This window comes from Pseudopipra pipra, chromosome 22 (genome assembly GCF_036250125.1).
Source record: "Pseudopipra pipra isolate bDixPip1 chromosome 22, bDixPip1.hap1, whole genome shotgun sequence".
NCBI classification, from domain to species: domain Eukaryota; kingdom Metazoa; phylum Chordata; class Aves; order Passeriformes; family Pipridae; genus Pseudopipra; species Pseudopipra pipra.
This window is the reverse complement of record NC_087570.1, coordinates 3,381,337-3,406,108: the sequence shown is the minus strand read 5'-3', so window position 1 is coordinate 3,406,108 and position 24,772 is coordinate 3,381,337. Positions and strand designations below refer to the sequence as shown.

General features: G+C 45.8%; 1 protein-coding gene across 7 annotated transcripts in view; it reads left to right on the top strand.

The window, feature by feature from the left end:
- The window catches only part of RERE (arginine-glutamic acid dipeptide repeats), a 204,006-nt gene that overhangs the window by 164,706 nt on the left and 14,528 nt on the right, over positions 1–24,772 (top strand). For all 7 annotated transcript variants that reach the window (XM_064678476.1, XM_064678475.1, XM_064678473.1 and 4 more), the window contains one exon: positions 22,961–23,123. In XM_064678476.1, coding sequence (XP_064534546.1) covers positions 22,961–23,123 — 163 coding nt within the window. The remainder of the gene's footprint in view (positions 1–22,960; positions 23,124–24,772) is intronic.

Below are 24,772 nucleotides of genomic sequence, written 5' to 3'. Positions count from 1 at the left end.
CCTGAAGGTGCACACTGGCTCTGAAACCCTTTTCCATGGCCTGTTCCCTCTCAGGGCCCAGTGCCACCAGTGTGTGGTCACCAATTCACAACTGGGTCCATCTTCCAGAGGCCAAAATACCCTTTCACCTGCCTGCCTGTCTCAATTTCAGCTGAACCAAGTAAAACCAAAGCAAGAAAGTACCTCATGGGCTCTGTTTTTCTTTTAAATCTCTTAAGCTTTTCTCTTTAAGAGAATAAGAGGATTAATTTTCAATTGTATTGTTTTACTTCTGTGTTCCAGAGGTAATTTATAGTGTCATCAGCTCAAAAACTGGGCTGCTTATTCGAGTTTCTTACTAAGAAACCTTCATAAATGAGGAGCATAAAAGCAGAAGGTGTATTCACTGTGCCAGCTGGACTCTAGAATTGAGTTTAGCACGGGCAATAAATCAGCTCTGCACTCTAGTGGCTTTTTTTTATTATTTTACATTACAAGATTGGAACTCATTGTTTATTTTTCTCTGAAGGTTTAGAGGTAGGTAGGAGTAAAATATTGTTGTGAGTAAAAGAGGGCCATTAGGCAATTGCATTGAGTTCTGTCAGAGAGCCAAAAAGGACAATTTCTGCTTTGTAGGGAAAGGTCTGTAGTCAAAGATACAAGCCAAGATTATTTGGGTAATGGCTACAACATTGTCTGAGTCTTCCTCAGCAACTGAGGGAACACAGCGGTGCTGTGGCTCCTCAGAGCTCTGTTACACTGCATTTTCCTTACCTTCTGTTTATAATTCACCATCCTAAGGAATTTTGGTTTGTTTATTTCCTTACTGTGAGTTCTTTTTTTTGCATCAGTGCTGAAGGGTAAGTGTGACTGGTTAAAATGTTGTTGTTCATCAACAGATTTATATTTACTCTGTATTTTTTTTCCCCTGTAAGAATAAAGAAACTCAGCTTTTCTTCCTCTGTGGCAGTTGTCAGATTGTATCAAATACTCAGACATCAACCCTGAGGTCCTGTGAATCACAGGTACATAAAACAGGTACCTGTTAAAGAATTTGTGGAGTTTATTTTCATGGTGGAGTGTCCCAGCCTGGCAGGATTCTTTACCAGGGCTGCCACGCATCAAACCCTTCCTGCTGTTTGTTCCCCATCCAGTGAGTGACTGAGGATCTGCTTTAGAACATGAAAATGCCTTTCAGAAAGGCAGGAATAAACAAGGCATCTCAGCAGCAGCGATGTTTGTGGGACATCCTGTCCTAGAACAGTGCTAAAGCCATAAAATTTGAGTAACTCCTTGAAGAAATGGATCTGTATAATCCTGCCTGGGGTCTGATTTTTGAAATGGCTTAATAGAGAAATACTCTCCAGGTAATCCTCTCTGTGGTACTCACTGGGTGTATTTACAGTGTGTGTGAGAGGGAGATTACAGTTTCAAAAGGCACTGCAGCAGCTGGCTTTGAATTTTCAAGTTCAAGAAGTAAATAAATACAAATAGCTTGGACTTGTTGAGAGTCAGATTGATCTGCAGAGCTGCACAGCACTTTTTGGTTCCTTAGCACAGACACACATGAAATTCAGTTGCTCAGGGTGTGTGGGGTTCAGTCAAGCAGCCATTTGGGGCAAAGGATTGTGCAGTAGGTAAAAAAACCTGAGCTGCTGGCAGAGAGTAGACTCTGCTTTGAACGTGTCTTGCCTGCCACACTGAGCACAAAATGAACTTTCTTCTTGCACAGCAGATCATTGGCCTTAATCATTGCTCCTGCCCCAGATGGCACCGAAAGAAGGTGTCTCCTGCCTTCTCCTGGCACAGAACCAGCCCCCAGATCCATTCTTCACTCCTAAACATCCTGGAACGTGCTGCTCTGCTGTACTGCCAGAGCAAGACAATAACAGCTCCAGCAGACAGATGCACTCATTTGGCCAGTTTTGTTCTGAACCAGCTGTAAAAATGAAGCAGTGCTTGATTACTTGTTGGGAGGGGTGTTGTTGTGTGGTTTTTTTCATGCCAAGGAAGACTCCCAGGAACTACCCAGCTTCTGGAATAAGCTGAGAATGGGGGGTTAAAAATAAAAGCTGTGCCATAGGGAAAGGCAGTTTGTGGGAAGCACTGACTGTGGGAGCCTAGAAAACATTTACCATCACACTCCCAAACCACCTCCCTTTGCTTCTGTTTGGTTTCCCCTTTCTAGTTTGTTACCTGAAAGAAAGGATGTGTAGGAGTGTGACAGAATTCAGATTGTCAGGGCATAGGATGCTGGTGATTACTTCTGGGTGTTCTTTTTGGGTGAGCTTCTTTTCTCCCAGTGGCAGGGGAGGGCAGAGGCCCATTCTGGAGGGAGCTCAGGTGGCAGGAGGACAGCTGGAAGTGCCAACCAGAGCCCTGTGCACGTGCACAGCAGTGGATTTGTAGTCAGGGGCTTCTTTCCCAGCCAAGAGGTGCATTTTGAGAGACCTTAATGTCTCCTGGTGTGTGGAAAACAAAGCTCAAAGCTGTGAAATGCTCAGGCTTTTGGGTTCCCGTTCCTGCTAGTGAGTAATAAGGATCTTGCAAGGATGTGTCCACCTTATGTGCCTTTTCCTTGGAGTGAAAGGGCTCTTCCCTGTGCTGCCTGTGCCTCTGGCATTGTCCCAGGTAGAGCCACGTTCTGCTGCAGCAGCATCACATGTTCTGCAGTAAAGAAATTCAACCTTCCCTTCTCGCTTTTAGGCTGGCTCAGAAGGTACAGGTAGTGCCTCATCAAATGTTGAGCAATCAAAGCAGATTCCACAGAAAACCTTTGGCTTCTTGCATGCCTTATTTTTTAAAAACCCTGGAATGTTGACAGGCATTTCCTTCTGATTTAGATCTTTTAAGATGGAATTTGTCCGTTCCTCTTTTCCTTGCAAAGCTGAACTTAGAAGCTTTCTCTACTGGGGAGGTGAACAGGCTGCTTTCCTGAGTAATCCCCTCTTATTTAAGATCTTGGAGTCTTAAGAAACAGACCAAGTGTTACAAGATTGATGACAAAATCTCGGATGCTGAGGGTCCTTGATGGTTGGGAAATCCTCCCCGGCTCTGGTCACTGGGAGAAGGAACATTGGCGGGGAGTATTTGTTTTACACTACCAAACTACAGGAAGAAATCTGGCATTAAAAAGGTGCTGATAAGTCCTTTTACTGCCATGGTGAAATAGTTTGTCCTTGGGTGGAACAGTTGAGTTGATCCTCTCCTCCCCCAGACACTCTCTGGGCTCCCTTTTCCCTCCCGGTGCCCCTGACACAACCGGAGTTATTCTGTCCGATGCCTCCAGCCCCTGAGCTGTAAAGAGAGGGGAGCACATTCCAGGTTATAAACCTGCAATCTGAGAAGTCCTCCCTGTTGTTAAACTCCAAGCCTGCTTTGTGCCTGTTGTGTAAAGCACCAGGACATCCCACAGGAACTCTGGATTTATTTTGCTAACTCTGCCCTTCTCTGTGGTTCAGAAACCTCTAATGATCTGTGAAGCTCCAAGATTTTTTTGAGTTGAACAGTAGTAGTTTGAAGAACCTTCTCTGCTACATGAAAGACTTAACACTTTCCACATGCTGGGTTTTTGGCTTCATGGAAGGCTGACCTCCTACAAATGCAGTTTGTAAAGCTGAGGCATCCTGGGCCAGGGGTGGTTAATGCTGCTGTGAAATGGGGGGGAGGAAGGAAAAAATGTAATGAAAACTCTGGGCTCGGGGCCAGCAAGGAAGATCTGATACATTGGACGTGTTTCTGTTGCCCTTTGTTACTGTGGAGTTTGATTAGCTTTGTTGCTGGTAAGTTTAATTACAGTTCTTTTTTGATTTTTATGGCCATGGAGGGGTTCTTTGCCAAAGCTCGAGTCTTTCATTACCCCAATTGCAGTCAGAGGGAACTGGAGAAATAAATCATGGCATCTCCCCAGCAAACAAACAAACCAAGCAGAGTAAAACCAAAAGAAACCCTATTAAACTATAAACCCAGCCCTTTTCTCTCTCCTTGCCCTGTTCCTGCAGCCTGTTACTTTCCATCCATTCCTTTCCCTTCCCTGAAGTTTCTTTTAGACTTTTAGGGTGAATAGTGAATTTAGTTTGTACACTGAGTTGTTTTTTGCCTGGGCAGTGTCTTCACCTTTGGTGGTTGTGCTTGGCTAGAGCTTGGCTGGCTCCTCTGCAGTTTTGCTGTCACACAGACACTCTTTGCACAGGTTTCCTTCCTTGTACTGCAGTGGTACAGTTGGGATGTACAGTGGCTTAGAAACTGGAAGAACAAAATTTACAGAAAGAGGAAGGGTTTGGGTTTGGACCCTGGTTTTGTTCTGCAAAACCTTGCAGGTTGAATATGATTAAAAACATGTGCCATAAACCTCGCACAGTCCGGGTGCTTAAAGAGCACATGAAAAACATGCATTTATCCTAATTCCCACTGTTAAATGAGATCCAGAATGTAGAATAACTCTGTGGGTTGTATAACTGGACCTTCACCTTGTTATGGAGAAGTGACACGGACAAAGGCCTCCCACCTTCAGTGCTGTGGTAAAGTTGTATTGATTTAACAATTCCAGCTCATGTTCTTATTCTGTGCCATTTGATGGGATAGGGGTTTTTTTTCCCTTGTTGTTGTTGCCTGGCTATAGAAGGACATTCTTTTTTTGTGAGCATAAGAGCTTCTATAAAGAATGTCTGCTCACTGTGGGCATAAAACTCTCCTCCCTATCTGCCCCTTATTTTTTATCTCCTAAGGTTAGTAGTCTTTTTGTTTCCAAGCAATCTATATGTCCCAAACTTCAAAACTGATTTCAGATCATTTCAAAGGCTTTCAAAACTGATTCAAATGATTTTCAGCTAAAGAATGAAAAGGAGGAAGCTAAAATCTTGTTAGATTTGAACAATCAGGGAGCTGTAACCCAGAGCTGGCCAGGAGATACTTGGAAATCATGCATATGCTTTGAGAAAGTTTTGTTTAATGGGTGTGTGGCTACTGTAGAGAAACATTAATATTGTGAGCTGCTGTTTGTGGTTATGAATGACCCACTTGCCCCACTCCTGAATGCTTTTCCATGGAGCACATTAACAGTGCTGCTGGAGACAAAGCCATGGGATTGTTATGTGTGTGAGTGAAACCCCCCTCCCGTTTCCCACCTCCATCCAGTCACTCTTTTCTGGTCCTTATCCCATGTTTACCCAATCCTGAGTCAGGAGAGCCATGCTGGCATTTACAAATTACCACTGGAGAAGTTTCATTGCTTCAGCAATTAAGTAATATGTAACAAATCCCTCTGAATCACCACTGATTAACTGGGTTTATATTTATGTCTGTGCCAAACCAGCATTAAGTTTTTTGGATGTCTTTGAGTTGCTGAAGTTTTGCTTTGACCTTTTCAAGGGAGTTTACATAGAAGAGATGGGGGAAATTTTTAAAACCAGATTTCACATTATGTTTGACTGCTTTAGTTGTCATCTCAGGGCTGAAAATGGGGGTGGAATCCTGCAGGCTGTGGATAAACAGCTTTTGGTGCCCTGTTCTTGGTTTGTCATTCCATAAAGGTCATGTCAAAATGAGGGGGAAAAACCCAAAACAGCACAACCAAAAAATCCCAGACTAGCAGGGACTTCCTAATTCAGGAACAAGAAATTCTTCGGGCTGCTGATCTTTCTTCAGTCTCTCTCCAGGAATATATCCTCTCTCCTTCAATGCTGAGCAGAGCCCATTGAGGAACTTCCCAAATACTCTGTTATTCAGCTTGTGGAGCATCCCTGCAGTTGTGATGCTCTGGGTGGCAGCAGGACGGATCAGGAGGAGGTTTCTCTGTTGGTTTCTTCCTTTGGGTTCATGTCTGCAGTTGAATTCTTTGCAGATTGAGCAGTGCAGGGGGATGGACATGGATGGATCTGGTTTGCTCTGAGATTTAGTGAGATCTCATTTCTGGTTGTCCCCAGGTGGAAGGACAGGGCTGGGGGAACCTGGGCTCTTGGGGACAGTTCCCAAAGATCATCCATCTGCTTTTATTCCTCTTCTCCCCCACTTCCCAAGGTCACCTTCATCTGCAGGATAGAGGGGGGATTTCCATTTTCTTTCTAAAGGGCAGCAGGAAGGGTAAGTTCCCTGCTGCCCAGGCTTTGTTGCTCTGTATTATTTTGCCTTGTCTCCATAATAATTAATGTTGACGTGGCTCGCTCGGAGGCTGCTGGATTCCTGGCAGCTCTGCCTCCCTGCTCCCCAGGGATCTGTTAGCCAGGGGAATATCTGCTCTTGGAGATGCAAACAGTGAAAAAATAAGTTACAGGTACCTGCATCTGTGAACAGAAATGATGTGCACCCAGTGATTGATTCCTTTAATGCTTTAGAAGCCCTTTTGTAGGAGGAATTGTTTGAGGCAGTGGAGCTGCAGCTCCACACCTGCTCTGGGCCCTCCTGCCTGCCCAGGGTCACGGGGGTGGAAATTTTTCCAAGCCTGGTGAGTAACCAAACCCCAGTAAAAACTGGCCAGTGAACCACAGCAAGGGCTTTGTTGGTCTGTTGGACAATTAGGGTGGTTTCAATTATGGGACCACTTTGCAGCAGCATGTGTGTGTGGATTGGGGAAACATGAGTAACAGAAAACCTGTCCTGCTGCTTTGTGTCTCAGGGCTTTCCTGAGGGGAGGCAGGAGCCTGTGCTGAGTGAGGGAATGCAGGGGAAGAAGGCCTGTGTGCTTTTAAATATAAAACAATACCAAAATAGATACACACAGCCACTATGGGAACTTACTGTATGAATTCAGTTACGTGTGATACTCACTTAGACACCTTTCTCCACTTCCAAATGTTTTCGAAAATCCGAATTTTCACGGGTGCTGGGGGAATTTCTGCCTAGCTGAGCTCTAATTATTGGATGTTCCTCTGCTCAAGGTAACTCTGCTGTGGTTGACTAAGGAAACAATTTGTATTTGTTTGGTTTTGTTGGGGTTTTTTTGTTTGTCTTGAATTTGCAAAGGGCGTTTCTTTGCTTCTGCTCCCTCATCTGCTCATTTTTTCATGTTGCAGTATTTCTCGAGCTTCAGCTTTAGATCAGTTGTACCCATCCCACAGAAGTTTGAGGCTTTGCAGTGTTGCTCTCCTCTGTGTCACTGAAGAGAGGCCAGACCAGGAGACTGAGGCAGCTCAGCTTCCTCAGGCTTTACACAAACTGCAGCTGAGCTGCTCGCTGGTTTTCTCAGCGCTGGTGAGGCCACCCCTGGAGTGCTGTGTCCAGCTCTGGGCCCTCAGCTCAGGAAGGACATGGAGGGGCTGGAGCAGGTCCAGAGAAGAGCAACAAGGCTGGGGAAGGGACTGGAGCACAAGTGCTGTGAGGAGAGGCTGAGGGAGCTGGGGCTGTTCAGCCTGGAGAAGAGGAGGCTCAGGGGAGACCTCCTCACTCTCTGCAACTCCCTGACAGGAGGGGGGAGCCGGGGGGGGGTTGGTCTCTTTTCCCAGGCAATGATCAGCAAGACAAGAGGGCTGGGTCTTCAGCTGTACCAGGGGAGGTTTAGGTTGGATATTAGGAAGAATTTCTTTGCAGAGAGGGTGCTCAGCCATTGGAATGGGCTGCCCAGGGAAGGGGTGGATTCTCCATCCCTGGAGGTTTTTAAGCTGAGACTGGATGTGGCATCAGTGCCATGGGCTGGGAACCACAGCGGGGTTGGATCAAGGGTTGGACTGGATGATCTCAGAGGTCCCTTCCAACCCAGCTGATTCTACAATTCTGTGATTCTCTCCTGGTGTTGTGTGTCTTGGATGTAGATGAGTAGGAGTAGGATTCAGACTCCCTGAAACACTCTGCTCCCCCCAGATGCCTCTTTGCTCCTGGGGATGCTGCTCAGCAATCCTGTCACTGCTGCTTCAGACCAAAGGGGAACCAGTGAGTTGGAAGTGAAGAATTCCACATCTCACCTCTGCAAAGCCCCTTTCCTGCCTCAGCCACAGCTGCCTGCTGTGTGCAGCCTGCAGTTCTCAGGCCCTGAGCTGCTGATGAGATTTTTTACACGGTATAGAAGAAGCAATGTCAAAATTCTTACATGCCTGAGTTGACTGTCAGGTGTTTGTTGAGCCTCTTTGAGTGTGTTTGTCCATGAAAGATTCATGGAACATTTTAAGAGATGGTAGTGCTGCTGTGAAAAGCATCACTATAGAAAAATTCCACTGAGTGATTCCAGTTTTTTTAGTGCATCATTTTCTGTGCTTCTCCTTTTAGTTTTTCTTAATTTGCTGCTTTTGTTATATTCCCACCCAAAGATGCCACTTTTTGTCCTGTTTGCTCTGTAGCAGCTACTGACAGTATGTATAGACCCAGGGAATCCTGATTATCCTCACATGCCTGTGGGAATGGACTGAATTCCAGGCTGTGATGTCACTCACGAGGCCTGAGCAATAGACATAGAAATAAATAAATTACTCATTTACCTCACACAAATGATACCTGCAAGGATGGACCAAAAGTAAATGATATGTTTTAGCAGGGTTACTGTGATTGGTTTAACCAGGGGGGAAACCAGGAGAGCAGGAATTACTTACAGAATGATACAGGAGACACTCAGAGCATCCCCTGTGCTTTTATGTAGAGCCAGCACAGTAAAGTGAGTTTTTTAACAGAGCAAATAGTGTTTGTGGTCTGTCTTCCATGTGCCACAAGGTTTCTTTTCCAGAGCTGTGTAATGTCTCACGTCCCTGTTCTGCAGGATCTGTGCCTTGGCTCTGTCAGCTGGTTGGGCCATGGGATGTGTTTCTGATCACAACTTGAGTCCATGGCTTTTCCTTGGGATTTTCCTAAGGCTGCCACACCCGGGGTTTGGGGTGGGTAGAACAGGGTGCTTGGCAGCCCAAAAGTTGGGCAGACAGATAGGGAAGAGTTAAGCAGAAGAGAAGGGCTGTGGTGATGCTCTGATGTGGCTGTTGAGTAATGGGGGGGATGGATTGTGTGGAGCAGTCGCTGCCTGGCAGAGCCGAGGGGGCTGTCACGGCACTGCCTGGCTCCTCATTGATGGAGAAGTGCACACAGAGCTGAGAACATCCTCTGGTTAGTGAATATTTCATATGGAAAACACAGGGATTCTGCATTTACAGACCCTGCAAGGATACCAACCACGAGGAACCTTTTTCTAGCACTTGGCTTTGGAAAGAGCAAACCAAGGGCTGCACCAAGTCACTGCTCTCAGGAGGCATCTGAGGAAGCTCCTGAGGCTCAAGGCCAAGCTCGAGGTGCTGCCCTGGGTCAGGGGGATCCCCACAGTCAGTGCAGACCGAGGGGTGAATGGATTCAGAGCAGCCCTGCTGAGAAGGTGCTGGTGGATGAAAAATGGGATCTGATCCCACAGAAAGCTGGCTCCAGCTCTGTGAAGTTAGTCTTGTATAGAGAGGACTGGCTTAATCTCCTTGTTCTTGTTCTTCAGTTGGCCTTCTCTGGCTTGACTGCTCTGTGAAATGGGATAATGCCTGTTCTATAATGGTGCTGTGGGGATCAGACCACTTGAGACTGAGACATTGCTCCAAAGCTTGTAGGAGAAGCTTTGTAAGGACCAGCTTGGACAGGGAAAGGAAGAAGACAGCAGGTGGGGATTCACAGAAAGGTTTGTCATGTGATGGCAATGTGGCCTTTCTAGGCTGACCTTTTTCTGCAGGTTTGAGGTGATGGTGCCCAGAGAAACCCTTCCCAAGAGTTCCAGGTGTTCCATGTCTGCAGGAGACGTTCCTCGTGCCCTGCCCGTGGTTGGTTGGGGAGCCTGGCCCTGAGCCCAGCCCTGTGTCAAACCCTGGCCTTGGTTCACAAACAGAAACCTTCCACGGTTAGAAGGACAAATGACAACATGCCCCCACCCAAGAACACTTGTGGCATTCTGGTTTTCAGACACATGTGGCAGTGAAATCAGCCCCCTGAACATCCATCTCAGGGTTTTTTCCAGCTGTGTCACTGGGGCTCTCCCTCTTTCTGAAGAATTCAGTTAGGGCATGGTATATTTTGCTGTAGTAAACCAAATGCAGAGCGAAGTGCAGCTTTCTAATAGATGGAAGCTGTTGAGCTTTATCTAGAGCCACAGGTTGGTTGGTTTCCAGGGGGAGAAATCTGTTCCAGAAGAGCAAAGTTTAAGGAAAAAAAAATGCAGTGGGTAATTTTGGTGGCTGTTAGGGATGGAAGTGTCCTGCTGAGTCTGGTGTAGCAGGAGCTGTCAGGCATTGTTTGATACATAACTATCATTATATATGTTTTATATGTCTGATATTGTTGTAAATAATTATGCATATATGTTGTATACTGCTATTTTATATATGTTATTGTTAAATATCACTATATATTGGATTTATAACTTTATAACTATAGTTATGATATTTATATTTATATAGTTATAATAGTTATATATACATATATATACACTATTTATATAGTTCTGCATATCTAATAAAGCAGTAAAGGAAGCATCTTAGTTTTCAGGAGATCACTGACAGGGTGAAAATGGTATTTTATTCCTCTTTATCAAAACTGTCTCAGTCTGTAGAGGAGCTCAGGAAGGCAGGTAGAGACAACACAAGTCCAGACCTATGAACAGGGAAGTCAACTTGACTTTGTTTGCACAAGGGAATTGAGCTTTTCTTGGGCACTAAAGTGAATGTGGAGGGACGTGTTTCAGGAGGCAGAAAGGCAGCTCTAAAGGAGCTTGTCAGGCTGTTGTAAGGAAACTGTTCCTGAGGTGGCAGGCTGGCAGAGGAGCAGGGCAGTGCTGGCAGCTTTCCTGGGATCCGGGCACTGCTTTCCCTGGCACGGGAATGCAGGCCCAGAACACCTGAGATGTGTTGTCACACAGATCCCGTTCAGGGACGGATCCAACTTCATATTAAAGCTCATCAGGTCTGGAGCCATTTGTTCTTTTGCCAGTGCTGCCCTTCAGCTGTAATGGCTCCTCTGGATAACTGTGCACGGAGCTGCACTTCGGGATAACGGGAACTGTGCAGGGCCAGGGACACAGAGGTGTCTTTTTGGCATCCAGTGGGGCAGAAGCTGAAATGTGCCCAGCCTGTGAGCAATAGGTGTGGGAGGGTTCATGGCCTGGGGGTGTGAATCACAGCTCTGAGGCATCTGAGATCTCTGCTCCTGGTGGCAGCTGATTTTTGTGTTGGTGGAAAAATACCATGGCTTTAATTTCCTTTTTCCTTCACGCTCCCTTCCTGCCCTGCTTACACAGCTCTTCCTCAGCTCATCCCTGGAGTGGACGGGACAGAAAGGTAACACTGAGCCTGCTGTTTACTGCAATTAACAGCATCAGCCGAGGCAATGACACATTTGAATTCAGCTCGCTGGGTAAGGGAGCTGTGACAGCCCTGTCACCTGGCCTGCAACACCCCTGCAGTGGCCGTGGCCACGGGCAGGGGGACAGGATTCATGGGGCAGCTCATGTCAGCTCTGAGCTCACCGTGGGATGATTTGCAAATCCTCAGGAGTCAGAGCTCTAAGTCGTGCCCCAAATTACTGGTGCCCTTTTTTTTCGTACTCCTAATTGTGAGGATCAAATTGACTTTCCAGGGGAGCAGTCTGGATTAATCCTTGCTAGAGACACCAGGGCAGAAGAGAACTGTGAAGAGTTAGTGATTTCTTTCACTTTTGAGCTCACTGTGTAGGTATTATAGTGAGCTACAACGAATTGCTCTTTCTAATACTGCTTTACAACTCTTAGCATTGTCTTCTGGTTAAATTTTGCTTGCTAAGGATTTTTTCCTGACAGAAGGAATTTGAGACTGGAGGGAAGCAACAATAACTGAGGGATAAGCAGCTTACGTGGCAGTTCTTTGTGGGTTGGGGGGTGGGAGGTTGCTTGATGTCCTGCTTCAATATTCCTCTTTCCATGTATTCCTCTGATAAACAGGAAAACACTTAAATACCCCTCAGCCCTCCATGCTTAATCTAGAAAATCTACTGGTTTAGAGAACTGTTCTCAGAGAGCAGTAAAAGGAAAACAGCTGTTCAGGGACCAGATCTGAGAGGAACCAAGTTTGTTTAAAATCAGGGCTTGATGGCAGGGACTGTGCATGAGAGGGTTTGTTTGCAAGTTGGTTGCCTTGTCCATAACTCAGCCTGAACTGTGGGACAGGCCCCCATCCTCCCTAAACCCCTGTTGGTGCAGTGTGTGAGTTTGCAGTGATAAGCTGGGGGTTGGGATGAGTTCAGTTGATATTTTCCAGGTGTAAAACGGGTGGGTTTCTTCCTCCATCTGGCTCGTTCAGATGTTGGACATCCTGTGCTAGTGATTTTTATTAAGAGGTCAAATTCTGTCTGTCTTCAGTGTGGAGTCAGGGGGGTTGATAGTTTTCATCCTGAAATAACCAGGTATGAGGACTTTTTATAAAAAAAAGACTGAAAATCGTTGTTTCCAGGGGATCACAGCTTCCCATTCCTCAGCAGCAGTGAGAGGGTGGTTTTACAGAGTTTATCTCCTGTATAATTGTCAGTATTTTCTGATGGCTGCTGTTTTTAACATGACTTTGTATGAACTGTTAAAACCCAGCAGCTCCCCCGTGGGTCAGGAGCTGCAGAGGGAGAGGAAGCTGTGGCAGGGGAGGGAGTGCCCACGTTTGACAAGCCAGGCTTTGTGTGATCCGGCCCAGATGTGCTTGGAAAACCTGAAACATCTGGCACATGGAAGTGTGGAATGCAGGTCAGTGGTCAGACACATCAGGAGTCCAAAACTGTGCTGCTCGTGGCAGAGTTGCCTTGCTGGTGGTTGTCACAGGACTGGGGGGACCTCGAATTCTGATTTTATATTTAAATGAAAGCAATTAGATCCGACATTTGAGGAATGAGTGGCTAATTCTTCCTCCCCTTTCAGCCCTTCTTGCCCTACTTAAAAATGGAAAAATCTGACCAAACTTGCAGAATTTCCATGTGTTTCTTTATTGGTTTTTGCTTCCTTGGTTTTGTGGTATGTTGTCATCTCAGTGCCCACTGCCTGCCCAGGAAATTGGGACTGCAGAGAGCAGTGCATATCAGCTGTGTTCTTAATCCAGAGGCAAAATCCCACTCTTCAAAGGAATCAGGGGGAATAAAACCTGTCTGACATCATGGAGATGGACTCCTAGTGGGAATGATATCAAATTCCAGTAATAGAGCATGGCAAGATTTGGGTTGAAAGGTGGTAATATAATATATAATATAATATATTCTGACTTGGGGAAGCCATGAGACAGTTTCATACCAGGAAGCAAACAGAAGCACCAGCTCCAGTTAACAGGAAAACAGTCCTTTTGGCCCATCAAACATTGTAGGATTTACACATTTGACTGTCACAGAGAGGCTGCAGCAACTTGGGGGTTGGAACTTTTTCCCCAGACGGTCCAAGGTGCCCCAGAGGTGTTGAGTGATGATGTGAGTTCAGCCTGAAAGGCTTTGCCCACCCGTGGACCAGTGGGTTTAAAAGATAACCAGAAACTTGTCTGTTAAATGCTGGAAGCTCCAGTGGCTCCTCAGGTGAGTTGGGCCAGGAAAGGTGCATTGCAAAGTGGAAGCACTTCACCATTTCAGCACCTCACCTTGTCAGAGCAGTGAGTTCATCCCTCTGATCCCTGGGGGAATTTCCAGCTGGACTGAAAAGGAGTTCCCTCAGCTTTGGAATGCTTGTCTGGTTTAGCTGCTGAGGAGTGGGAATGTGGGGGGGTTATTTTATTGCCCCTCCCCAGTACTTTAGTGAGAGAAAACCCAGGAGCCTGAGCTCCAAGTCAGCATTTTCCATCCTCTCTTCAGTTCTGTGTGAGCCTGGGGCAGCCAGGGCAGGGCTGCAGTGATGCAGAGCATTGATTCCAAGTGACAGGTCACTGGGAATGGTTTGTTTTTAACACCAACTTGAGTTATTGCTGTGAATCAGTCAACTAACAGAACAAAAAATCCAACAGTTACAACTGGAGAAGTGTTTTCTTAAGTATAGTTTGATTCCATTTGTAAAATAAATCAGGCAATAAAAAAAATATTTTTAAAGTATAAAAACTTCCTTGATAATCCCAAGTTTCATTTCAGTTCTCAGAAAAACGAATGAGCATCTGTACACCTTACTGAGGTGCAGGGGGATTGAGTTCCCTGCTGAATAGCAGAATTAAATTTTTTAATACTTTGTTTAAATGATGAAAGTAGAAAATTATGAGAGTAGGAAATTATGAAAGTAGGAAATTATGAAAGTAGGAAATTATGAAAGTGAAAAAGGGCTGCTGCACTTGTGGTCGGAGTGTCCCTTCCTTGTGCCCATACACAGATTGGTCTCTTGTTAATTAAAGCTGACATGCAAACCACAACAACCAGCACCAAAATCCGTTGATGTTTTTTTGATTGGCTTGAATATCTGATTGTACTTGATGTAATTCTCAGCCCCTGTACAGAATCCATAAGGCACAGGAGCTGCTGTGGCTGAAGGTTCCCATTCTCTGGCAGCCATTACACGCTGCCAGCACAAAAAAACCCTGATTTTTCCTTAACAGTCCTTTCCCAAGCTCAAAAATGGATTTTCCTCCCAGCCACTGTCATTCAATTATCACCTCAGGAAATGCACAGCTATAACTGATGATCCCTTTAGAACATCCTGCAGTATTTCCACTCCTCCCATCCTTCATCTCCCGCTCTCTCCAGTCATTAGATGTAACGCTGCCGATGTATATTTTATAGGGTGACCCTGACGGCTGTCGCTTTGAGGATGTGCTCAGATAATAAGATTGTGCTTGTAATGAAGGGCAGATAAATAGAAAAATGTTTACAGGCTGGAGTGTGGTGGCTGGAACTGCTTTATGGCTTCACGGCTCGCTTCTCTCCAGCACACCCCTGCACGAACCGCTGGTGCCTCTGCTTTAAATAGTGAAAATGTGATGGATTTTAGGCTTTGAGGAAGGTAGCATTGGGATGTAGCAGTGAAATGGGTTTTTGTTCCACACCTGAACTCCGGCAATGCACAACCAAGAAACTTAATTATTGAGCTGCTGCAAAAAGAAAGTGCAGTTAAAGGGATAATGTGTCTGTGTTGGCACCTTCATTGAGAAAATCCTGTTCTGTCTATTGTGCTGCTAAATTCTTATTGTGACAGGAAAAGTGTACGTGGAGTGGGAAAGACATGATCCAGTGCAGACAGTGCCCTGCCCTGAAAGCTTTCCTGAATAGCCTGCATTTCATTTATCTGGGTATTTATCTCACTCTGTCCTGGTGTGTGAGCTCCAGTATTGAGAACTTCTAGTTAACAAGAGGCTGGCAGGGAAAGCAGCTGCAGGTAACAGCTGTGAACCCCAGCACTTTGATGTGGGTTGTAAAATGGAACAGAAGAACTGCTGGCTCAAGAAAACAGCAGCTTCTGCCATCTCTGCAAAGGCATCTCAGCTCTGTTCTTCAGAACCACGTCGTGCTCCGTTCACCTGGTGAATGTGGTCAGGGGTGAAAACATCACACCAGGGCTGGAGAATTGGGCTCTGCAGGAATGGAAGGCCCCCCCTGTGCTGCAGGTTGGGGGGCTGTGCCTGGGCAGAGGTTGGACAGAGGGCTGTGGAAGACAAGAGGTGGAGGGTAAATTTAAATTATTGGAGTTCAAAGTGGTCGAGACAAATCAAGATTTCTAACCTGCGAAATTTGGGTGATGTAAGTTGGAGAGGGGGAGCTGAGCAGAAAAGAAACCCTCCACAAATATGTGTAAGGCTCTGGGGTTCTTAACTCCCACTATTTTGATAACCTCAGGATTGATCAAGCCCCAGAGATCCCCCTGGGAGGTACCTGGTGACCCTGGCAGGGGTTACCCAGTCCTGGAGAACCACCACTGCCACTATTAAAGAGTGGCTCTAATAATTAATAATGGATGCAGCCAACAGTCTGTGAGTTCCTGTGGGCATTGGGAGCTCTGTTGATTAACAAAGAGGAGTCTCTGGAGGAAGAAGCCCTAATTACAAAAGCTTTCTTTTCATTCTGGCACGAGGTGCAGCTGCAGAGAGGGTCGGCAGCTTTTAACTCTGGATGAGGCTTAAAACAATGCCCCAGTGTGCTGTGCATTTGTTTTGCAGAACTGTTAAAGCTGGTGCTTAAATCCCTAAAAATGGGAGGGGAAAAAGAATTGTTTGCATAGAGCAGATAACGAGGGTAAGTTCCATAAAATGTTAATTATCTTATTTCCTACCGGTCTATGCAGCCTTAATTACAAACAGTGGAGAAGAGGAACAAATGGGCTACATGAAAATGGTAAGAGAGATGTGGCACAGAGACATGTTACTGGGGTTTTTTTCCAGGCTTGGACAATGGCATTTGGGTTTCTCTGTGGTTTGCTAAAACCATACAGTGGTAGGAGTGAAACAGGGATATCCAGCTGTAAGAAAAAGCAGCTTGTACTGAGGGCAAAAGGAGGAGTGAACTGTTACACTCAGCCAGTACTGTGCTTAATAAGGATGGATAAGCCTGTCCAATAGGCCCGTGTTGGAATTCTGAAGGAATTTCAGAGCCTGTCACTGCTGGAGCTGCTCACAGAGGTTAATCAGCACAATTGTTACTTCCCACACAGGATTGATCTTGGCCAGTTTATAAATCTTGTGTCTCATTGTTTCTCCACGCTATAAAACTTCAAAAGGATGTGCTGAGACTTCATTTGTAAAACTTGATTGACTTTGTCATCAAATGGAAGATGCTGTGCAGTGGGTGAGTGTTGCTGGGGTACTGCAGATAATGCTTGTTTGGCAGGAGGGATTATTTACATCCAGCTTCTGTAGTTCTTTTCCTTTTTTCTCCTGGCTTTGCAGGGACTCTTTGCTACTAATGATTGCATTACTGTGTCTCACCTCTTCAGTTCCCATGCATAATTTTTATTTAAGAGTTGGGTTTAATTTGCACTCACCCGTTATGTTGAAGAATTTGGAGTAATAGTTAAGAGGGGCAAATATATTTTCTTGGGGGAATTACAGACGTGATCTCTGTGTTTAGGTAACATGCACAGTGAAATTATTTTAGTCTCTTCACTGCTTGAGGAACTTTGGAGTGAAATCTTCAGGCTCCAAGCTTATTTTAGCCCTCTCAAAAGTGCCACGGTTCTCTAAGGAGCTGTGGCATCCTAGGCCTGTGTCAGCTCTGCAGGTGTCATTTGCAGGAGATCAAAGCTTGATCTTCCTCTGGTCTGCAGAGGACTAAGCAGGGTACCAGTACTCATTTAGCAGAAACAATTAGAAAGCACAAAGCTGTGTCTGATTGCGGGTTTTTTCCACAACCAAATGAACTCCAGAAGATGCAGATGGAGCCTCGGCTGGGTTCCCAGGCAATTCTGTGCCTGTTCCTGCATGGGGAGTAAATTGAGAGCATAAAAACCCAAGGAAGTGAGCCTGGGTTTCTTACACACCTGTCTCCTCTTCTGATTCTCACTTGGCCAGCCTGTTTGCCAGGAGATTGAAATAAAAATTGAAACCAGGGAGCTTAACCTTGCTGTGTGCTGAGCCAGGGAACAGAGTATTAGGGCAGCCAGTCCTCTGCTAAAATCATAGATAGAGTTCTTAGCAGAGACCATGGAGAGAGGGCTACACTGCCATCCAGAAGATAACAAATACCCAGAGGAACTGTGAGGTAAAATGCCTGTATTTCTAAAACATGCCAGAGAACTGAGGCCTGCAGGGTATCCCTTAGAGAGCATCCCACGATTTTTAATGGGTTTTTTTGTAGTGTTAAGTTAAATATTGCTTGGTTTTTAAAAGCCTCTCTTAAAATCTCGGTAATGTGTTAGATTATGCAGGATTCCTGTGCACCCAGGGTGGACATTAATCAGTGCTACTGAACAAGCTGCTGAGACTTTACTGCTTAATTGGAGCATGTGCAAACCTATTTGTCATGGTTGGCAGAGGCACCCAGACAGGGCTCCACGGTGTGGAGATGCCCAAGTTCAGCCCTTGGAGCTGCACACAGCTGCTCCTCTCTGCCCTGCTGCATTTTTTTTTCAATCCTTTAAACTTTTTCAGACAAGTTCCAAATTTTCTCTTGCCTGGGTAGGGCATAAGGAAGAATAGCCATGGAATCCCTAAGGTTGGAAAAGCCCTCTGAGATGGCCGAGTCCAGCTGTTAACCCAGCACAGTCCCCCAGTGCCACATCCAGGTGTTCTTGGAACCCTTGCAGGTTTGGTGATGCCAGCACTCCCCTGGGCAGCCTCTTCTCTGGCAGCTCTGGGGTGTGGGGTGTGTGTGATGGAAGGGTCAGACACCTTCAGTTCTGTCTCCCAGTCCAGCAGTGCGTGGCAGTATTTGGGGTTACTCTGTAAAGTTTTGGGAAGCAGCCTGGAGGTGCCAGATGGATACACTGGTCTGTACTGATTCCATACACTTCCCATTATCCAAAACTCCACGTTCTTGATCCACCCCGTGGCAAACAGGCACTGGAGCAGATGTTGGAGCAAGACTGTCAAAGCCAGGGATCCAGTGAAGGAGGGAAGGGCTGGAGACTGTTTTTACTGCAGGACTTTAAGGAGCATTAGCTAAATTGAGTTGACTTAATAAAATCTTGATGCATTCCAGAAAGATTGTGAATTCATTAAGGCCACAGCTGGACAATCTGTTCCCCTCTGCTCTGCCGTGGCTGGTTTGTAGCCATTGAGGAGCTTTGTCATTTACCTTTTCTGTTTAATTACTGTAAAGCTATTCCCCACCCCCATGATTTTTTTTTTTTCTCCCCCCTGGCAGAGCTGGGCTCTGGGGAAATTAAACAGCAATTATTATGTTTGCTCACTCTGTTATACCATAACAGATACTTGAAGGTAAGTTGATGTGTGTGATTGGCTTCCACAGGAGCTGCTGCAGGGCTGTCAGAACCTCTCCAATCCAGAAATGCACACACAGCCTTAATCCTTTGTTTACCCAAGGCAAGACTAAACACAAACACGGGGCACAGCTCTCGGTGTGTATTTTACATTTGAAAACCACCGATAAGAAGTGGGAAGCCAGGACTTGCAGGTTTGCTGGCGCCCCTGGGAGTGTAAAGGTTGGCTGGGGAGGCTGCCCCGGTGCTGTGGGATGTGGTTTGGGGAGCTGGGTTGAGCTGCACAAACACCTGGGTGAAAACAGAGGTCAGAGAAAGGTGCCACATGCCAAGGAATCCATCCCCTACTCGTGCAGGAGTGCTGGGTTAGGGGGGATGAGGGCTGGGGGACACTCAAAGTCTTGTGTCAGCTCTGAATCGCTGAGAAGGTCTCACTGCTGTGTCCTCCTGCAAGAGGGATCTGAACCACGTCTTTCTCTTCAAAAATGATCCCTAGAACGGAGCTAAAAGGAGAATAAAGTGTGACATTTCTATATGCACCAACAACGTGGGGTGAAATGGCCTTGGCAGGAGATTATTGTCGTGAGCTCCAGATGTATTTCAGAACTGATGGAAGCTGAACCGTGGTTCTAGTGAAGAACACACCCCCTCTGTCTCGTGAAACTTCAGTGGTGGGAACATAGGTGTTCTTGAGGAAACGTGGCATTAGAAGCCTGGATAATGCCTCTCATTTTATATGTTTCCTACATTGCTTGGGGCAGTTAATCAGGCGTTAACATGGAAAAATGCAGTTGTGTTTGCAGGAAAAAAGAGGTGGTGGTGCATCAGGTGGAGGTGAGGCTGTTACTGTGAACAGGAAAAGAGAGGAATCTTCTGCCCACACAGATGGAAAAGGAAAAGCTGGGCCTTGATGGAGCTGATCTGGGAGGGCACTAATAGCATCTTTCTTGGATGTGGCACAGTACAGGAATTAGAGCTGCTTGTTTTGAGGGGTCGTGTTGGAGTAGATGTGTGGGTCATTTTATTGGGATTTTCCTTCTAACATACTAGATTTATAGGTAAGCAAAGGTGCAAGTGGACAATTTAGAGTGTCAGCAACACAGGTTTCTCTTCCATCATCAGCCAGGTAGTGGTTGCCTCAGTGGTCTCACCCTTCTTTAATTTATCTCGTTAGGATGTGTCACTCCTGAATTGAACAAATCTGATGCTGCAGTGAAGGATGGCTCAGTCTGCTTTAACCTGTGTGATTTTAGTGTGCATGGTTTAGCAATCCCCAGTTCCTGGCACAGAACACTTCAGAGGAGACACACAGCATGTTTAAGGCTCTTTGGTTAGGCCTGTTCCCCGGGATTTTTCTGCTACCCAGGAAATCCGAGGGAGAGCAGCTGCCCCCAGCCCTCCCCCAGCCAGCAGAGTGTCTCTGCTGGCAATTACAGCTCCGAGCTGTGGGATGTGTTGACTGCGAGACCTTGTGGTGAGGTGAGGTGAGATCACCAGGAACAAAATGATCATTACAGGCCATTCATGTCAGCGCGTTCATGCTTTTCTGTTTGCTTGCAAGCAAAACCAGCAGCTAATTTGCAAGGCAGCCTTTTGTCCCGGGGCCTTTGATCAATGCTGGCCTGTGTTAACGTTTCAGGAGGCTATTGATTTCTGCAGCAGCTTTTGTTCCCGAATTTATGTGCCGTGGCTTTCAGCAGCACACACTCTGCATGTTTGATTAAAGTTCATTTGACTTCTTTGCTGGAAGCTGGTTTTACTCCCTGTTTGGAGAACCAAAGCTTCCCTGACTTACTCCTTTGTGCTCGAGCTTGTGCCACCCATGCAGCCACCAGCGAGCTGGGTCTAATCCTGCCAGGCTCACTCCACTCCAGCCTCTTTAATCCCTTAGGTAGACAATGCCTTAGGTAGCCAGGTGGCTAAGAAGATCTGGCATGGAATTTGTTCCCTGTGGTACCTGTGTGACCCGTGTGTGACGGGTCCATTCTCTGTGTGCTTCCTCTCTCTTACTTCAGAGTCATTTACTGAGTGTTGTAGCTGTGCAGTCCAGCACTGAATTTGAAGTACAGAACATTCTTTGGTCGTTTGATCTCTCCAGATTTCATAGTTGGGTTAACTGGTTGTTGAATAAATAGACTTTTACTTCGTCTTTATCTGCCTGTGGTTGTGGCTGCACTTTCGGGGGGGGGGGGGGGGGGGGGGAAATCCTTGTGATCATGAAGTCAGTGTTTTTAATAAACACCCACCATTTCTTTTTTAAAGTTTGGTTTATGATATGAGTTGTTAAACTTCCCTTGGGACCTGATGGCTTTGCAGTGTGTAAATTGAGCTCAAATAGGTTCCCATTCCCTATTTTATGATGGGAGGAGAACAGATTGGTTTGCACTCTGCTGTTGCCAGGTGTCAGAGGACACATTAATTCACTGACATAAAGATGTGGGATTTACTGACTTGCTCCTTGGTGCTGACACCTCAGATTTGATATAAATGAATTTATAGGTTAAAAGTGGCTGGTTTCATTTGCAAGAGCATTGCATAAGCTTTTGTGCAGAGCTGTGCCTGCCTCTGGCACGGGGCATATCCCTGTTGGACAAACAGTTGGGCCGGGTGGACTTTGAGCCCCCTGAGTGCACTCAGTGAAATGGTATTTCTAAAGCAAACACCAGGAACAGGCAGTGGCAGAGCAGGGTGCTGGGGTCAGAACTCCTTGTTCTGTCCCAGTTTGACATAGTTGGGTGCTCATTGCCAGCCAGTTTTAAATTCTCTTCGAGAAACACTTATTTTTTAAAATATTTTCTTTTTTTTAGTAGAGTGTTTGTGCTTCAGAATCGACAGTTGTAGGTAATGTTTTGCCCACTTGCTCCTTTCTCCTCTTCCTCACCAGTTACCACTCTGAATACTTGTTACTTTAATATATAATACATTAATATTGTTTAGGTTCCTGGTGAGGATCAGCAGCATCATCCCAGTCTGCAGCAGCTCAGATTAAAAATTATCTATTTCTGCCTGGTGCCAGAAATCACAGTTGTGGTTGTGTTCTTCTTTCTGGGGTTTCCATTTTTAAAGTAGGCATTGATAAAACTCTTAAGCACATTAAATATCAGCAGTTAATGTTTAGAACAACATCCTCCTTTTGTCTTTAGGGTGTTTCAGGGGGCCAGGTATTAGTGGTGGCTGTAATTGCTTGTTTGGGAAGGTTTGGATTCAGGTCTGAGTTGACTCCCTGCTCTGCCCTGAGCAGGGGCTGCAGGATTTCCCCACGGAGGGAGCAGGCTGAGGTTATTTGATCACATAAAAACACGGTTCAAAGGAACCCTTTTTGTGGGCAGTTCAGGTATGTTTGTTCTGATATTGATTTTTTTCAAGAGGCTGGTTAGAACTTCTCCGTTCTTCTCTTGCAACTTGAAAGCAACAACACCTTTTACCTCAGAGGCAGACAAGTCGCCAGGAAATGATGGGGATTCAAAGTAAGAGAAAAGAGATTAAAACCACATGCTGTTCTTTGGTTCAGCATTACATCCTCCAGTTTGAATGGCAGCTGCTCCACTTTTTGAATGTAAGCCAGATTCATTATGCTGTGAAATTATCACTCATTTCTCTAGGTGTGCTCTTTTAACTGCTTAATTAATTTAGATGTGGGCATATATATTCAAATTAAAACACGATTTACTGTAGTAGGGTTGTGTTACGGTTATAGACTTGTTGTTGAACACGTTTTCCTTCTGACTTTCAGCTTCTTAAAACAGGAATATTGGAAAAATAGCTGTATATGGAGTGTCAGTTGACAAAATGGCAGTGTCTGTTTGGATTGAGCCTTACTCTTCCTGTGAACGTCAGAGGATTTGTAGCAGTGTGGTGATGTCTGTTCTCAGAACTCAGTGGGAGGTTGAGCCTCTCCTGAGCAGAGCAGAGGTGTCAGGGGATGCTGACAGTGAGACAAGGGCACCCTCTTCTGCATCCCAGGACCAGCAGTGCCTGCAGCATCCAGGTGGAGCCTGGATATGTGCTTCCCAACCTCTTTCCTTTTCTAGACAAGGAGTGAAAACCCACTCATTTACTTCTTTTCCTCCCTGGCAAAAGCAGACAAAAAATAACGAGGGTTTTTTATTTTCTGTCTTACTGAATAATTCTTTCATCTGGCTGAAGCACCTCGTGGTTGTTCCTACAAAAATACACGTGTGCACGCAGAGAGGCACGAGGGAGGGAGAAAGCTGAGTCAGATTTGCATGTCCCTCTAACATACTCCTTCTGTGTTTGCAGGGAGAACTAATCACCTTCTATTACTATTGGAAGAAAACCCCTGAAGCAGCAAGTTCTCGAGCCCACCGTAGGCATCGGAGGCAGGCTGTGTTTCGGAGAATTAAAACTCGAACCGCTTCCACTCCAGTCAACACTCCCTCCAGGCCCCCCTCCAGTGAATTCTGTAAGTGGGAGCTAAAAGCAATGCATTTATCTTTGTCTAAATGCAGGCAGCAAGAGCCATGTAATGGTGCTGTACCTTCAAGGGAACGGAGCAAGGAAATGGAGTTCAGGCAGTTGCCCTCTCCGGTTCCTGCGCCATTATGCTGGAATGTGGAAGGCGGCTTTGATCACCCAGTGCTTTGTGCAGTTCTTCAACATAAAAGCATCCTGGAAGGATGGAAATATTGCCCTGGTGTTGAATTTCCCTGCTCTTTTCTTGGTGTTGTGCTGTATTTTTATCCAGGCTTATTACAGTATCGGGAATTGGGACTCACAGAAAGAAGGAAGTCCCTTCCATCCTTCCTGGGTGACCCACACCTTGTGCAGGACCTCAGTGGGTGCTGTGTCCAGCACTGTCTCAGGGTATCCTGGGAGAACACTGGCCTTGACTGGAGCAGAAGTGTCCAAACCAAGAGTAGTTCCCCAAACCATTGCATGTGCTGCACTGCATAGGGTTATGATCAGCAACATCCATTTGGAGATAAACTTTCATCCTTCTATAAAAGGCTTTGTATTAATTACCCTGTGAGGTTTAGAATCTTTCCGTGGACTAAACCCAGCACGTTTCACGTGCCTTGTGAAGAAGGGGGACTGTGTGGAAGGCAGAATGTGGGGGAGGTGGAGGATGTGGTGATCAGGCAGGACAGAATTCTGGAGCAGGTGGTAGTGAGGTGGTAGGAAAGGGCTGTTAGTTTTTCCTTGCTGAATCGATAGGATTTATTGCTGGTTTCTGTGTGCACAAGAAGTGAGGATCTGGACTCTACAGCTCAATCCAAGAGAGTCAGCACATCACAGAGCTTGTGGTTGGAAGGACCTGTCCATATGGATCCGAGTGCAGGATGAGAATAAAAATCAATTCAGTAAAAGAAAGCAAGTCCTAGCCTGGGGTCAGTTTTGCAGTCAGGGTTTAAACACCTGCAGGAATTACTGTGGGGATTATGGTGGTGCTGGTTATTAGATGGGGCCCTGTGTTAATTTGAAGGGTAACGAGTTGCTGACAAATGCTGATGGCAGCTACTGCAGAATCCATAAGCTATAATCCATAAACTGTAACCTGCATGTACAAAACACCCTCTTGGAACCTTTAGAAAACCAGTGTTCTTGCATCAAGGACTTCTCTTCTAATTAAGGATTAGAACAAAAGAAGCCAGAGGGCTTTCTGCTTGTGACAAATTACAGACCTGTTATGTTGTGAATTTATAGTGGTGGTGCTTGAAGAACACAGCGCTCTCAGAAAGAAAGGATTTACTCCTGAGTTGCTTAGAAGATAAGATACAGTTTTTGTGGTGTCTGCAGATTTTCGGTGGTTCAGATGCTGCTTTTTTGCTCACAGCCTTTTAATCTGCTAATTTGCTGTGTACTGCTTGCCACAAAGGAAAGGGGCCCTTTCCATGTCCTCCTCTTCTTTGAAATGTGGTTTTGAAATGTGAGTTTGCCACGGGTTGAAGCTCTCTGAGGCTCGAGTAAGGATTGGAAAGCTGGTGGTGTCCTTTAGTGCCTCTCATCCAAAAGAATCACAGCATGTTTTCCAAACAGGTCCATTATATGTAAGCATTGATTCTTCCACCCACAAACACATCTGCTCCTGGTTAAATACAGCCAGTGTCTAAC